Source organism: Camelus ferus, chromosome X (genome assembly GCF_009834535.1).
Source record: "Camelus ferus isolate YT-003-E chromosome X, BCGSAC_Cfer_1.0, whole genome shotgun sequence".
NCBI lineage: Eukaryota > Metazoa > Chordata > Mammalia > Artiodactyla > Camelidae > Camelus > Camelus ferus.
The window spans coordinates 19,019,520-19,033,141 of NC_045732.1; the positions used below are offsets into that span (position 1 = coordinate 19,019,520).

The 13,622-nt window shown below is 37.9% G+C and overlaps 1 protein-coding gene across 6 annotated transcripts in view; it reads left to right on the forward strand.

Annotated features, from left to right (window-relative positions):
• ADGRG2 (adhesion G protein-coupled receptor G2) overlaps window positions 1-13,622 on the forward strand; it is a 120,910-nt gene that overhangs the window by 79,905 nt on the left and 27,383 nt on the right. For 4 of the 6 annotated variants that reach the window (XM_032475046.1, XM_032475047.1, XM_032475048.1 and 1 more), the window contains 7 exons: window positions 1,381-1,419; window positions 3,328-3,369; window positions 5,629-5,682; window positions 8,706-8,761; window positions 9,600-9,655; window positions 12,701-12,740; window positions 13,212-13,249. In XM_032475046.1, coding sequence (XP_032330937.1) covers window positions 1,381-1,419; window positions 3,328-3,369; window positions 5,629-5,682; window positions 8,706-8,761; window positions 9,600-9,655; window positions 12,701-12,740; window positions 13,212-13,249 — 325 coding nt within the window. The remainder of the gene's footprint in view (window positions 1-1,380; window positions 1,420-3,327; window positions 3,370-5,628; window positions 5,683-8,705; window positions 8,762-9,599; window positions 9,656-12,700; window positions 12,741-13,211; window positions 13,250-13,622) is intronic. The other 2 variants (XM_032475050.1, XM_032475051.1) reach the window with 1 other exon arrangement.

A 13,622-nucleotide genomic window follows, 5' to 3' on the forward strand; every position in this document is an offset into this window, starting at 1 on the left:
TGAAGGTTTCCTTATTCAAATAACAAAGAAAAATTAAAAAATCCCCCAAACTGTCAACCCTGAAGAGCAACCTAAACTTTCTGGTTAAATGATAAAATTCTCCTAAGTCATGGAGGGAGGACAGCTGCCCACCACTCTTAACTGTCCTGTGAAAGGAAAGCAGTATCGATCACATTTTGAGTGCCCTATTTTCCTTGCTCTCCGACACAATGCCAACACACTTTTATAGGACAGACTGTTTAAATGTGAAAAGCACATCTAGTGACTTTCATATGATTCAGCCTGGATTTAGAGGCACAGAGTGTTCAAAGACAGATGATTTTATCAATTTTAAATAGTATGAAAAAAAAAAAGCTGGCTTCATCATGCCAGGGAAAAGGGCAAAGAATTGGGCTATATTCGAGGGAGGTGGGCAGGGCAGCACATTCTGTTCCCTTTTCTCTGTGGGTAGACAGCCTTCCATCTTATTGCAGTCAAAACCCAGCACTTTTCACAATCCCTTAGTTTAGATGAAATCTCACCATGTGGTTGGTGGTTAAGGAGCTAAAAAACCATAGATGCAACTCACGCTGATCAAAACTGTTTTAAATTCACATTTGGTCCAATGCGAACGGCCAGACATTATCATTTTTATGTGCAATTACTTTTTACAGTGAAAGAACATCTTCAAAATCGCTCTGGCAGTAGTTTTTGGATCTCATTCATGTGGGTTTTTTTTTTTTTTAAATGTGATCATGTAATACATGCTCTTTTTTTTCCCCCTAAAGTTTCATCCAGGATAATAAATTCTAGAAGGATTTTCATTTAAAGAAATACTGATAGGGTAGATTTTAAATTGAATTTTAAGTGAAAAAGATCAAAATGAGATTTTCCTAAAAGTTTGTTGAATATAATGTTTAAAAACTCCATATTTAAATCAGAATTACTTAAAGATTGCTTTATAAGGGTATACCATTAGGTACAAATGCATTCAGCATCCACCAGGCTAGCTATTAAAGTTAGTAATAACTGGAACTATCATATCCCTTAGGGACTTTCATTATTACAGAGAAAAACGGGGACAAATGATTAAACAACATAAATGGGTTTATTTAAATCTAATAATTATAGGAGTGTTGCTGTGTTGTAGTTACATAACTTGTGTTCAGGAAACACATTTCAAATGAATGAATACTTGCTCACGAATTGTCTTGGGGGATTGGGAAATGGATATGTGGTGAGAGTGTGGGCAGCAAATACATTTAGTGGTGTCAGATGGCTTTTACAGAATTCTAACTTCTACAGGATGTGGGGAAAAGTGAAACGTTTAAGGAACCTAGGAAGATGCATGTATCATTAATCATGCCAATAGTTAGACTAATTTTTATCATTTTATTTCAGATGCTACTTCAAGCGTATTATCTACTTTGAACAAAACAGGTAATGTAATAGCTTGTCTTCTGTGACTTCTTGAGTTTCTCACTTGTGTGGTCTTCAGCATTAGTCAAAGTTACCTCCTTATCCGTTTCCTATGCCGTCAGCTGTTTATTTATTACTCGTTTTGCTTTGACATTGAGCTGTAATTCTGGTGTCACCACACTCCTGAACTTGCAAACTCTTATGGTCATAGCACTATATTTAAAATAACACTTTTTATTATAATAGTAATACATCTTAACTCATGAAAAATTGGGAATACAGAAAAATGCAAAGAAGAAAATAGCAATCATCTTTCAAAATACTTTCCTAAGACTGTTACTGTTAATAATTTGGTATATTTCCATTCAGTATCATGTGTATATATATATATATATATATATATATATATATAACAAAATAGTCATAGTTTACATAAATTTTTATAACTTACCGTCTTGACTTCATATTAAATTATAAGTGTTTTCCAGCATCCCTACTACTAATGACTTTATAATATTCTGTTGTGTACCATATGTTGAACATTATATTTGTTTCTACTTTTTTAATAGAAATTGTTGCAATAAACATCCTTGTACCAACATCTTTGCATTCATCTCTGATTTCTGTAGAATGCACTCCAGGGATTGGACTTAATGGGTCAGCATTATGAATATTTTAAGGCCCTTGATACCTCCTGCCCAGTTACCTTCTAGAAAGGTTGTACCCAGCAACATTCCTGCCAGCAGTGGATAAGAATGTGTCACTGTACCTTTGCCCTGAGTTGAGACTATGTCATATATTATTAGATCTTCCTCTCGATTTCTTAGGTTCTATTTTGCATTTTTGATTATTAGTGAGATTGAACATTTTTCCCCAAAAGCACTTTTTTACCAGAACCAGAAGTTCATTTCACAGTTGTGTTTTGTTTGCTCTGGAAAGGAAAATAGCAAAGCAGACAAAATAATATATTTAAAGGATTCTTAATAATAATGCAAAATGCTGTCAGCCTTTATAATTACCACCAATCATTGCCCGTGGGTCAGTCACATGTTGAAACTGTCAGTATAACATCATCATTCTTAAGTGCTTCTCCCAGATCTGAGCTTTGTATTTTCTTCAGAATTTGCCACTCACCCTAGGAGACAGTCCTTCTTTGCAAATCTGTGCCCTGAACATAGGCTGTACTAATTCGCCATCCTAACAGCAAGGATTTCTGAGCCTGGTTCACCATTAACTGGGAAATGAGCCATGGGCTCTGTCCCCAAACTGTGTTGGGAAGATATTTCTAAGTTTTGCTTCTTCAGAGTGTGTTAATATTTGCCTGTGAGTCATTGACTTTGAACAGTTCTGTCCTGGTTCTGCTGTGAGCTTGTTGTATGACTGTAGTTGGATATTCTCAACCTCTCTGAGAATAATTTTATCTGTCAATATTATATTACTTTTATTGTATTATATTAACTCCTAAAGAAAATAGCAGGACACTTTCTTGATATTAGAGTACAGTAGCAATATTTTGGATCCTGTGTATACTGTTTCCATTAATTTTTATTCTGAATCACCTGCTCTCTACAACCTATCACCCAAAGGTCCTGATAGTGACTTAATTCTGCATATCTGAATTGTAAGTCCACATTAATTTGTTTAGTAGCAGCTCATGGAAACTGCAGTAGAATTATGCAAACAGTGGGGTGTGTAATAGGTGTGATCTAACTGGGTAAACATGGGAATCCAAACCCCAGACCCACCCTGTCAGTGCTGTATGATCTGAGTACGCAACTCTCATTCATTCTGCTGCTAAGTTGACCAGTAGTGTCCTAAAGGTGTCAACAGTATGATTTTCTTTGCACTTCACTAAAATGATACTCACGGCAAATTGTTTTTTAAAACATGCAACAATTCTGCTCTAATGTTTAAATTGCTTCTTTGCAGAAAAAACTAAAATCACTATAGTAAAAACCTTCAATGCATCAGGTATGACTTATTATCAATAACAAGATTTTCTTTTTTTATAACTAAAGTAAAATTAAACAAATGGCTGGTGTTTATGCTTTCTTTCTCTTTTTTTCCTGTCTTTTAAAAATGAAATCTGTTCTTAATGAACAGATGTTTATGCACTGGGTACCTGAAATTGTACTAAGTGTTTGGGGTTATACAATAATGATCAGACACAATGCCCACCCTCTAGAATCTTCTAGTGTCTGGGGAGAGACAAGGCAAACAAACATAACTAAAGTGAGCATGTGTGCAGATAAAGGCACTGATTACACAAGTGATTCTGACATGACTGGTGCTAATGATCATAAGTGGGATGCAATTTATGTAGGGAAGATTCTTAGAGGCATGGACTTCAAACTCTCTTTAAAGCAAAAAAAGGATGTACTTTTAAGTCCCAAGATTAAAGATACATGATTTGCTTACCGAAGTCTTCTGGTTGATTTAAAGCAGGGGTTGGCAAACTATGGCCTGTGGGCCAAATATGGCCCATCATCTGCTCTTGTAAATAAAGTTTTATTGGAACACTGCCATACCCATTCGTTTACACATTGGCTATGGCTCCTTTCCCACCACAGTGAATAGCTGAGTAGCTGCAACAGAAACTATGTGGTCCACAAAGCCTAGAATATTTATTATTTGACCCTTTACAGCCAAAGTTTTCTCATTCATGATTTAAAGGATGACCTGTGGCCATATACTTGGGGGAAATTACAGGTAACAGCCCTAGCAATAGGAAAGAAGATTTTCAGTATGAATGAGTAGCAGAAGACTGACATCACTGGCAATGAAGGTGCCACTAAAATCTAGAGAAAGATGAGAGATGATAGAATGAAAAGCTTAGTGAGCAATAGACCAATGGTTGTAAAGAACATTTAAAGCATCACTACCCACCATCTGTATATTCTGTAGTGTTTGTGTAGTGTGTATCTCCAGTGAATTATATTCATTAGCAAGGAAGTTTAAAATGAAATCTTTCTCTTTTGGTGTGGGTAACGTTGTGGAACAATATAGAAATCTACCTGGCAGGTAACTTTAGGCACCTAAATTCAGTTTGCTCATAGAATCAAAACTCTTAGCTGAAACATGATGCCTACACACCAAACATCAATAAGTCATTCTGGCAGAAACCATATCACATGCACTAACTCAAATTATCATTTTAGTTTGTGTCCAAGCTAGTTCTCTTAGGAAAGAATAAAGCACTCATAAAGTGCAGTAGAAATAAAAAAGCAATCAGGCATTGCATACATAATTCTGACCAAGCCAGACCTAACAAGGACAGCCAAATATTTCTTAATATGACAACTTTTTCCCCTTGGCAGTCTGCTTAACACATTATCAGCATTTGCCTCTCACATTTACTCATAGATTTCTTATCCTTTGCCAAAAGGATGAAATTAATGAAACAAAGATTCTCAGAGGAGTTAATCTAGAGCTTTCTTGAAATCAAAGAAGAGATGGTCCTCTCATTTCACCAAAGGAAAAAGTATTTCTCAGGTTAATATGTATGAAGGTTTTTGTTCTAACATGGCTTATTTCATCTCCCATTCATCCCTGCCTCCTTTGCATGCCTGTGTGGTCTGGTATGGAGGCCATCACATGGCCATCACTCCATTTTGCCCTCACTATAACTTTTCATCTATTTGCCAGTATCACTTACTAGATTGTAAGCTCGCTGAGGGTAGGGTCTGTATCTGGAAACTCCCAAGGCCTATAGAATATGGTAGGTGCTCAGCAAATATTTTTTTAATTTTATGGTTTTTGCCCATGTGAAAGGACATCATGACATTGATGTTATTTCTTACATACGTTTGCACCAGTAGCTATGCCCAGCATTAGAGTGCTCATGGGCTCCCCTGCCCAGGACAGGAAGGAGGATCTATGAGTAAGGGCTATTCCATTTAAAGTTTCTATACTTGATTGTATTCAGGCTGTTCTTTTTATATCAGACAGAAGAGGGATGAGTTGAGACTGGGGCAAAGACGTTTTAGTGAGGAGCAGGGGATCAGACACTGACATACTAAAGAATAGTAGAATCCAGTTCCATAGCTGAACTACTAAGAAGTGAAAACTCTCATTCCTTTAGTCTTTGTGGAATTTATCCAGCCAGTTATATCCAACATATAATATTCTTGATACACGTTTAATGACTGAATTAGTGAATTCTCTTGACAGTGTAATATGTAAGTGCAGGTGTTAACATGCTTAACCTACTGGGTTGTGTTTTCTTTGCAGGAGTCAAACCCCAGAGAAATATCTGCAATTTGTCATCTGTTTGCAATGACTCAGGTTAGTTCATGTGTACATTACACATTACCACATAAATTAGCGCCGTAGAGAAAGGTTTGTTTTCCTCCTGTTGAGTGTGTGATGTGTGCCTCTTTGATTTGTCTCTTTTCATAACACCTGGCTACTAAGAGTCTCGAATGAAAACAAAAGTAAATTTTAGATCTGGCTGGAAGTGAGATAATGGGTTAACTTCCTTAATATGAGACCATGAAGCTCTACACCGAATATTTTTCATCATAGTTTTAAATCCATAGCTAATACCCTTAGAGTTGATTCATGAACATAATTAATAATGAGCTTAATTATTGAAACCCACTTCTTGTGTATAAATCCCTCAAGCTTTTCCACAGGACCTTAAGTATTATAACTTAGAAACAAGATGTTGTCTTTTGCTAAAAATAAAACAAACCACTCTACTAGAATATTGAAAACCTCACATACACCTAGTTTAATTAGACGCTAATGCCAATAGTACCATAGTGTATTTTGCTGTCTCTAAGACTGTCCACTATTTTTTTTAAATTGAGATGGAAATCTCTTGAGAACATGCTATTTTTGAAATGGGAATATTTTCCCTTCTGCCTTGGGCCAGAAGGAATGAAACAACCACTTTTCTCACGTTGGTTTGGCTTTCTGGGCTCCCTTCCGTATTAAAACCAATGAAGGCAGATGTGAAAACACAGAAAAACATGGTGTGGCAGGTCAGAACTGGGTCAGAGGAAGAGAGAAGAGGTAACAAAGTATTTTATAATATTAAAGTCTTAGTGTGACTCCACTGATACAAAAAAGGCAATCATTACAGGAATGTTTTCCTTTTATTCTGTTCCTCTTAACAGTTTAATAATCTGCTTGAAAAATATAGGAAACAATTTCAAGTAAAGTGAGTTAAAGCTGGATAGTTTAGAAAAGAACAAAACTTTCTATTGAAAGGATGTCCCACAAGCACTTTGTATGAATGTGAGATTTACTTACAAGAGCCTTCTGCTGAGCTTCCCTACGTGAGCTTTCTGCTGATAGTATGCTCCAGGTAGAAGATAACATGAAAATACTGGCTGGTTTTAATTAAAGAAAAAAAAAATCTGTTGCATACATTTCACTTTCATATATTGTGTAACTCTCTTCTCCCCTTCTCCCCTCCTCTCTTACCTTTCTCTTTACTGAATTCTCCATAATTTCAATATTTTTATGCTTCATCTGTGTTTTGGACTGGTGACTAATGTCTAGCTTAGTGTTATGTCTGCATGATGTTTGATAACTGTTTGAAAATTGAACATTTAGTCAAAAAAACTGGTCATCTTGAATAACAGATGCCAGGAAGCTGGTTGGAGTAATGTTTTCCCTAGTTAAGCTACTGAATTGACCATTTGTTTTAGTGTCTGGTGAAAACAACCTCTTCAGGGGACCAACTCATTTGGCACCAGAAATTCCGCAATATCCTGCCAGAAACTAGAAACCTTCACTTCTTGCAGGTTCCAATCTGGGTTCATTAAAGGAAATGGAGGCTTGTGAAAAAACTGAGAACTGACCAGGTAGAGTTAGGCTGAGGGTGAAAAAGTGATGGCTTCATGGTTGCTCTGTTACCACTGTGTGCCCAGCACATGTATGAAACACAACGTGTGCTCAATAAGACTCAAGGATGAACCTGGAGAATGGAGGGATGAGGGAGAGAAATTGTGGTTGTCTGCACACACACACACTAAAGTTTATAAAAAGTTAAGATTTTTTTTTCAAAAATGGATAAGTAATTCTATGCATATATTAAGTATCTTGACTGTTAATAATTGAGTAGTGCATTGATTGAAATTTCAGGTTCAACATGCAGAGTTTGAGTTCTCAGTAGAAAGGTTGCTGAAACAGATCAATCATGTTAATCACTGGTCTAGTGGCTTTGTTGGCCATTGAAGTGGAAGTGGACCATTGAGTCCTTGGCTATGGGAATCAGTTGTACTTTGGAGTGCAATAAAAGATGAGATGGGGAGACCTTCAGCCTTCTAGTTCAGGAGTTGGCAATCCCGTTCACATAGTCCAAATAATAGCCTGCCACATGTTTTTGTAAATAAAGTTTTATTGGAACACAGCTATGCCATTCATTTATATATCATCTATGGCCACTTTTACCCTAAAACCACAAAGTTTAGTAGTTTCCACGGAGACATATAGCCCAAGAAATCTCAAATATTTACCCTCTGATTTCTTACCAAAAGAGTTGGCTGAGCCCTGCTCTAGTTTATATGATATCCTTGCCCTTCTGCTCAAGAGGCCAGTTTTTTTTCTGTCTGTAGATTATAAAGTACATACAATGTACTTCTGTGAAGTCTGTTTTATTTGTTTCAATAGAGCCAAAGGCCCTCAGAGTAACCCTGCACGAAATGCACTGACTGAAACTGAGTTCAGTATTCCCCAAGGCGAGCATTTTCAGAACAGGGTTTTCTGGCATTTCTGGGATAAAAGCCACAATGAGTTGTTCAACTGAAAAAAAAGGGTTTGCCCTGCACTGTATTCAGGTGTCAAAGCAAAATCTCAAAATTCGTTCCTAGGAAGGATAGTGCTATTTGGTAGCTATATTTTAAAAACAAAAAGAAAAACCCCAAATGGCAAGGAATAAATAGACTTCCATAAGGCTGCTTAACTGCTGAGAAACACTTTTTCCCTCCCGTCCATAGCTACGTAACTGCAGTTAAACAGCTTAAAAAGATTTTTAATGTTAGAGTCACAGTTCCCCCAGTTATCATCTTTAAGGGAAACAAAATCCTGATGAGAAGCATGTAGGGAGAAAATTTCTTGACAAGGAGACAGGTTTTTGTCTCTTTCTGCATTCCCACATAAAATGTGTAGTTGATATTTTCTGAAAATTATATTGATAATCATTGAGGAACTTTCTGATAGAAAAGAGTAAATGTGAATAACAAAGAAATTGATGAAACTGTTTATAAAATAATTTGATAATCTTTTTTTGGTGACATATTAATCCTCAAACTCTAAGGATACAAGTCTCAAATTTCTTTTTGAAAATTCATTTTTAGCATTTTTTAGAGGTGAGATAATGTTTCAATATGCTGAAGAAAGCAATGTTACCCAGGTAAGTTTTAAAGATTTTTTTATTGCAATTTAAAAAGTGAAGTCTAATGTATTTAAAGATTTGTTTATGGTTCAAATTATTTATATTTGGCATATTTACTTTTCTGACCAAATTTAAATAAAGTATGTGTTGTTGAAACACTAGCTTTATCGAGAGGGCTTGACTTCATAATAATCATGATATTTTGTTTAAAATTATATTTTAGTTTTCACTAGGTTTGCTGCTGAATAAGAATGTTTACATGATGCAATTTAGTCAAAATTTAAAATTAGACACTCCTAGCAACAAGAAATGTATTGAATCTAAAACTAGTCTTCTCAGTCTGATACTGTTCCCCCCATAAGGGATTCAGGTACAGTAGTATCAGCCTTCCCACAACCTAGATTTGGTCCGAGGATCCCAGCTAAATGTGGTTCATTCATTCAGTGAATATTTCCTGATCACCTACTGTATTCCAGGCAGTGAGCTAGGTGCTCAAAATGCAGTGCTGGTTGCTACCAAGTTTCCCTTTTTCCATTGGGATCTTATACTTAAATTTAGAACCTTTCACATAGAGAGCTTTAATGGTGCTCTTTTGGGGGAACCCTTGGAATAACAAAAGATAGAAATTAGCACATCAGACTTGCTGTCTCAAAATATTTTTGAAAGAAAACATAAAAACTGGTTCAGCCAATATGGAGTTGATCATTTGCTAGACAATATTCCATGCAGTTAAGAGTCACAGTCTTTGGGGTGGAGTCCTTTGGGCGGCCAACAAAACTGAAGAACAGCTTCTTGCTAGAAAGTGTTATAAAACAAAATAGTTGTTGTATTCTTAATGATTTTGTGCTTCTAACAGAGTGAAATTATGGCTAATGTCACCTTAACTGGAATCCTGTCTCTAAGTGAATTGAAGTGAGTAATCTGTTGTTTGATTTAAAACTTAAGACCTCAACTGTGGGAAGATACTTGTTGAGCTATCTTTACTTTTGAAAACCAAGAATAGGAAAGAGACAGACCCAGAGTTTATAAAGAATTGGTTCTAGAGTTCTTTGCACAGTAACTGTGGTCACCTGTCAGCAACTAATTTTCCCGTGAGGTTCTTCTCCTGCATGCTATGAAATTATGGAAGAGTGTTACCAGATCAGGTTAGTTTTGCCTGATGTGCAACAAGCCAGAATGCTGAGAAGCCAAGGTTTGTAGCAAGGAAAGGGTTTATTCCCCAGGCAGCCACGGGAGGAGAACAAGTCTCAGATCCACCTCCCCAAAGGCAAGGGACTCGGGGTATTTATAGGATAAAGAATAAAGTAGCAGGGTGGTCTTAGGTATGGGGATCGTGGGGAAAGATGATTGGAAAAAGGTGAGTAATCGTCATTCTTCGCAGGTGTAACTAAGCTACCGGTCTCTGCAGGTTCAAAAAAGGAGGCACTTGGCACAATCTGAGGGTGGAGTTTTCCGCCCTCTGATGCCAAAAGTCACGGAGCAGACACTCGCACATGCCCCGTTGTGGTCCTTTTCAGTCTTAACCAGCTCACCTTGAAGTAGACACAGCTGACTCCAAGTTCCTGGAAAACAGCTCAGTAAAACATCTTACTGGTTAGGCTACGTGCTGCTTGGGGGACACGCAAGTCTTTTTTTTAGCAACAATTGAAACGACTTTGATGAGGGAAGGCAGGTGAAATGGATTTGACTAATGATTATCCACGGTTTCGAGAGTTCCATTTGAATTTGAGTTTTAATATGATTTGGTAGCCAGCAAGGTTGAAAGGAGAGTTCATGGTAGGACTCCACCTACAGCATTTGCTCATGCCTTCATGAGGCATCAGTTATTCAAAAGTCAGAGAGAAGTCTTTGTCAAGTAGACCTCAGCTTACAAGGACAAGCACAGATAATGACAAATGCATTACAGCTAAGTGCTCCTAGTTAGACAGTAGGTCAAAATGTTGGCCGGCAGGGTAGTCTACGCCAGGAGACAGTCTTACCTTGACTGTCACCAGTAGGGAAAATGTCTTCGCCTTCATGCAGGGAAGCAGCATCAGAGATGAAATTCATCTACTCCCAACTTTGCTACTATCTCTTAAATGAGATTTTTGTAAACTTTGGAATCAAATCCAAAAGCTCTTGGGAGTATCTGTGAGGACACTGAGGAAAACGAACCTTTCCTAGTTCAAAATAAAACATCTCTTCTTAAGAGTTATCCTTTTAATTAGCATTTTGACCTCCCTACTTCTGATGATTTAGCCAAGCCTAGGCCGAGAGGAACATGATTCCATCAGATATCTGTAGGGCTCTCCTGAGTTTGTGGTGGCAAAAAGTTAAAACAAGTGAGAACTGGGAAGAGCAGGACATTGTTCATGTCCTTTATGCCTGTTTTTTGACCTTCTGATGAAATAGCTAGCTTTTTCTAACTATTCAAAGTATACATGTGAAACAAAAAGCAGAAGTTATCAATGTCCTGGAAGGATTTTAAATTTCAGTTGGATGATAAGAGTGATAGGAAATATGTTTTTAAAGTCACAAATTTATATATAGAACACAACTTAGCATACTTGTAATTCATTTTAATTACTAGACTTGAAATATAGATGAGTTCATTCAAAACTACCAAGCATTTGTTAACATCTAATATGTGCTGGGCCTTGGGGCTACAAACGAGGATCAACCCAACTCTCTTGAGATGGAAAACAGCCTACAGCAGTGGTTTACCCAAGGTGCATATTAAAATCAGCTGGGGAGCTTTTAAAACTCCTGATGCCAGGCACACTCCATGACAATTAAATCAGCATTTGGGGGCTGAGTTGCAGGCATTGGTATTTTTGAAGACTCCCCAGGTGGTTCCAGCATGAGGCCCATTTTGAGAATCAGGGGTCTAGAGTCCGGTGGGGAAGATACAGGTAACACGATAACAATACGGGATGATCCCTACAATGAAGGTGACATGTACAGGCTACCAAAGGATGCTCTAAGTGTCTGAATATAGAATAGGCAGAGTGGTTGGACATGGCTTGAGGAGCCAGAGAAACTCTCAGAAAGAAGGTGGCCTCTGAGCAGTTATATAGGCACAGCTCCTGCCAGCTTGAAAAGCTAGCTGACTACTGTTGCCACGATCCTTCTCTTCTCTCCAGATCTTCTCTGGAGCCAAGATCTATTGCCCAGTCCTTGGAACAGGGTTTCTCAGCCTCAGCACTATTGACATTTGGGGCCCCGATAGTTCTTTGTTATGTGGGGCTGTGTTGAGAGCATTGTAGGATGTGTAACAGATCCCTGGTCTTTACCCACTAGATGCAGGTAGCATCCTGCCTCCAACCGTGACAATCAGTTACGTCTCCAGATGCTCCCTGGTGGGCAGAGTCACCCCAGGTTGAGAATCGCTGCCTTGAAGTGAATTCTTTAACTAGATTTCTTTTGTCCTAACTTCATGTGAAGCTTGGCCACATTGAAGAAATGAAGTGATGTTGAGTGGGACTGGAGGGGAGCAATGAGGGAAATTCCTAAAGAGGAGTTGTGAGGAGGAGAAGGCTGGGCTGGAGAGTGCTCGAGAGCATGCGGGGTCAGTTGGAGAGGGAATGAGGAAGAAATCGGAGGCACAGGGCCCCCCTGGGTGAGTGGCTGGCCCGTCTCAGAAATTTCACCTCCAGCCAGCTCTTCCTCTAGGTCCTTTGCCAGAAGAAGCTGCCTGGGGGTTGCAGTAGCCTAATGAGTAATAAGATTGTCAACCATAATTTAATATCTTGCTGTTGGCTAAAACTGATAACAGCTTCTATCAGGTTAGTTTCCTGTGTCATGTCAATAATTTATTTTTCCCACGTAGGAGTCTCTTATTATACCCAGTGTTTCTTCAAAGTGAACACTGCAAGCAATAAATACCATATGATGAATTTTATTGCTAAAAATCTAACTTGTTTTGAATTTAATATCACTGATGATCTCCTTCATGTCAATTTCTCATTTTATTTACAGACGATCAGAACTCAACAAAACCCTGCAAACCCTAAGTGAGGTAATCATAGTACATCCTGTACTTGTTCATCATTATTATTATTTGGGGTGGGGAGAGCATGGAGTTCTGTATTCCTGAGGAGACATGTATTCAAATTACCCCAAACCTGTCATGTAAAAGAATGAATGGGCTAGTTCTCTTAGTCCAAAAACCAGAACTAGGCTCAACAGATGGACATTACAAGGGAGTAGATTGTCCTTCATGTAAAACTAAGTTTCTTAAAACCAGAGTTCCAGGAGAATGAGCTCCCTTGTGTGGTAGAGAGTTCCCTGACACTGGTAGTATCCAAGTAGAGCTTGTATGGCCTGAATAGCTTCAATCATATGTCAGTAATCTGGTAGGAATGTGAACTGGATGATTCCTAGGGGTTCTTGTGGTTCTAAGATTCTGTAATTCTCTGATTAGTCCTGGGCCATCTTGTCTGACATTTCCAACTGTCAAACTAACATACATATTTTTATTTTGTTTCAGACTTATTTTATAGTGTGTGCTACAGCAGAAGCCCAAAGGTCAGTCATTTTAATACTTTTATAAATAACATTCTTTCTCTACTCATGAGAAATAAAGTATTGAGGAGTATTAGGGAGCAAATTCAAAGGCATTCCTCTAAAATAAATACACATTAATGACATTTTGGATATGTAATTTTTTATTCTTCCAGACACATATCATAGTCACATCCACCTTCTCATTTCTTTATGAAGCAGAGGGTTGGGTGGTGTTGGGCCATTTGCCTCTGGTTCTATGAAGCTAAGGATCATTGGTATCCTTAGCCCCACGGGCCACCAGTGGGACCAGGAAATAGCTCCCAAGGGTCCAGTCCAGTTGAAAGCCATACAGAGAAGAAAGAACATAAGATAGAGCTTGGGAGAAGAAGGAGAG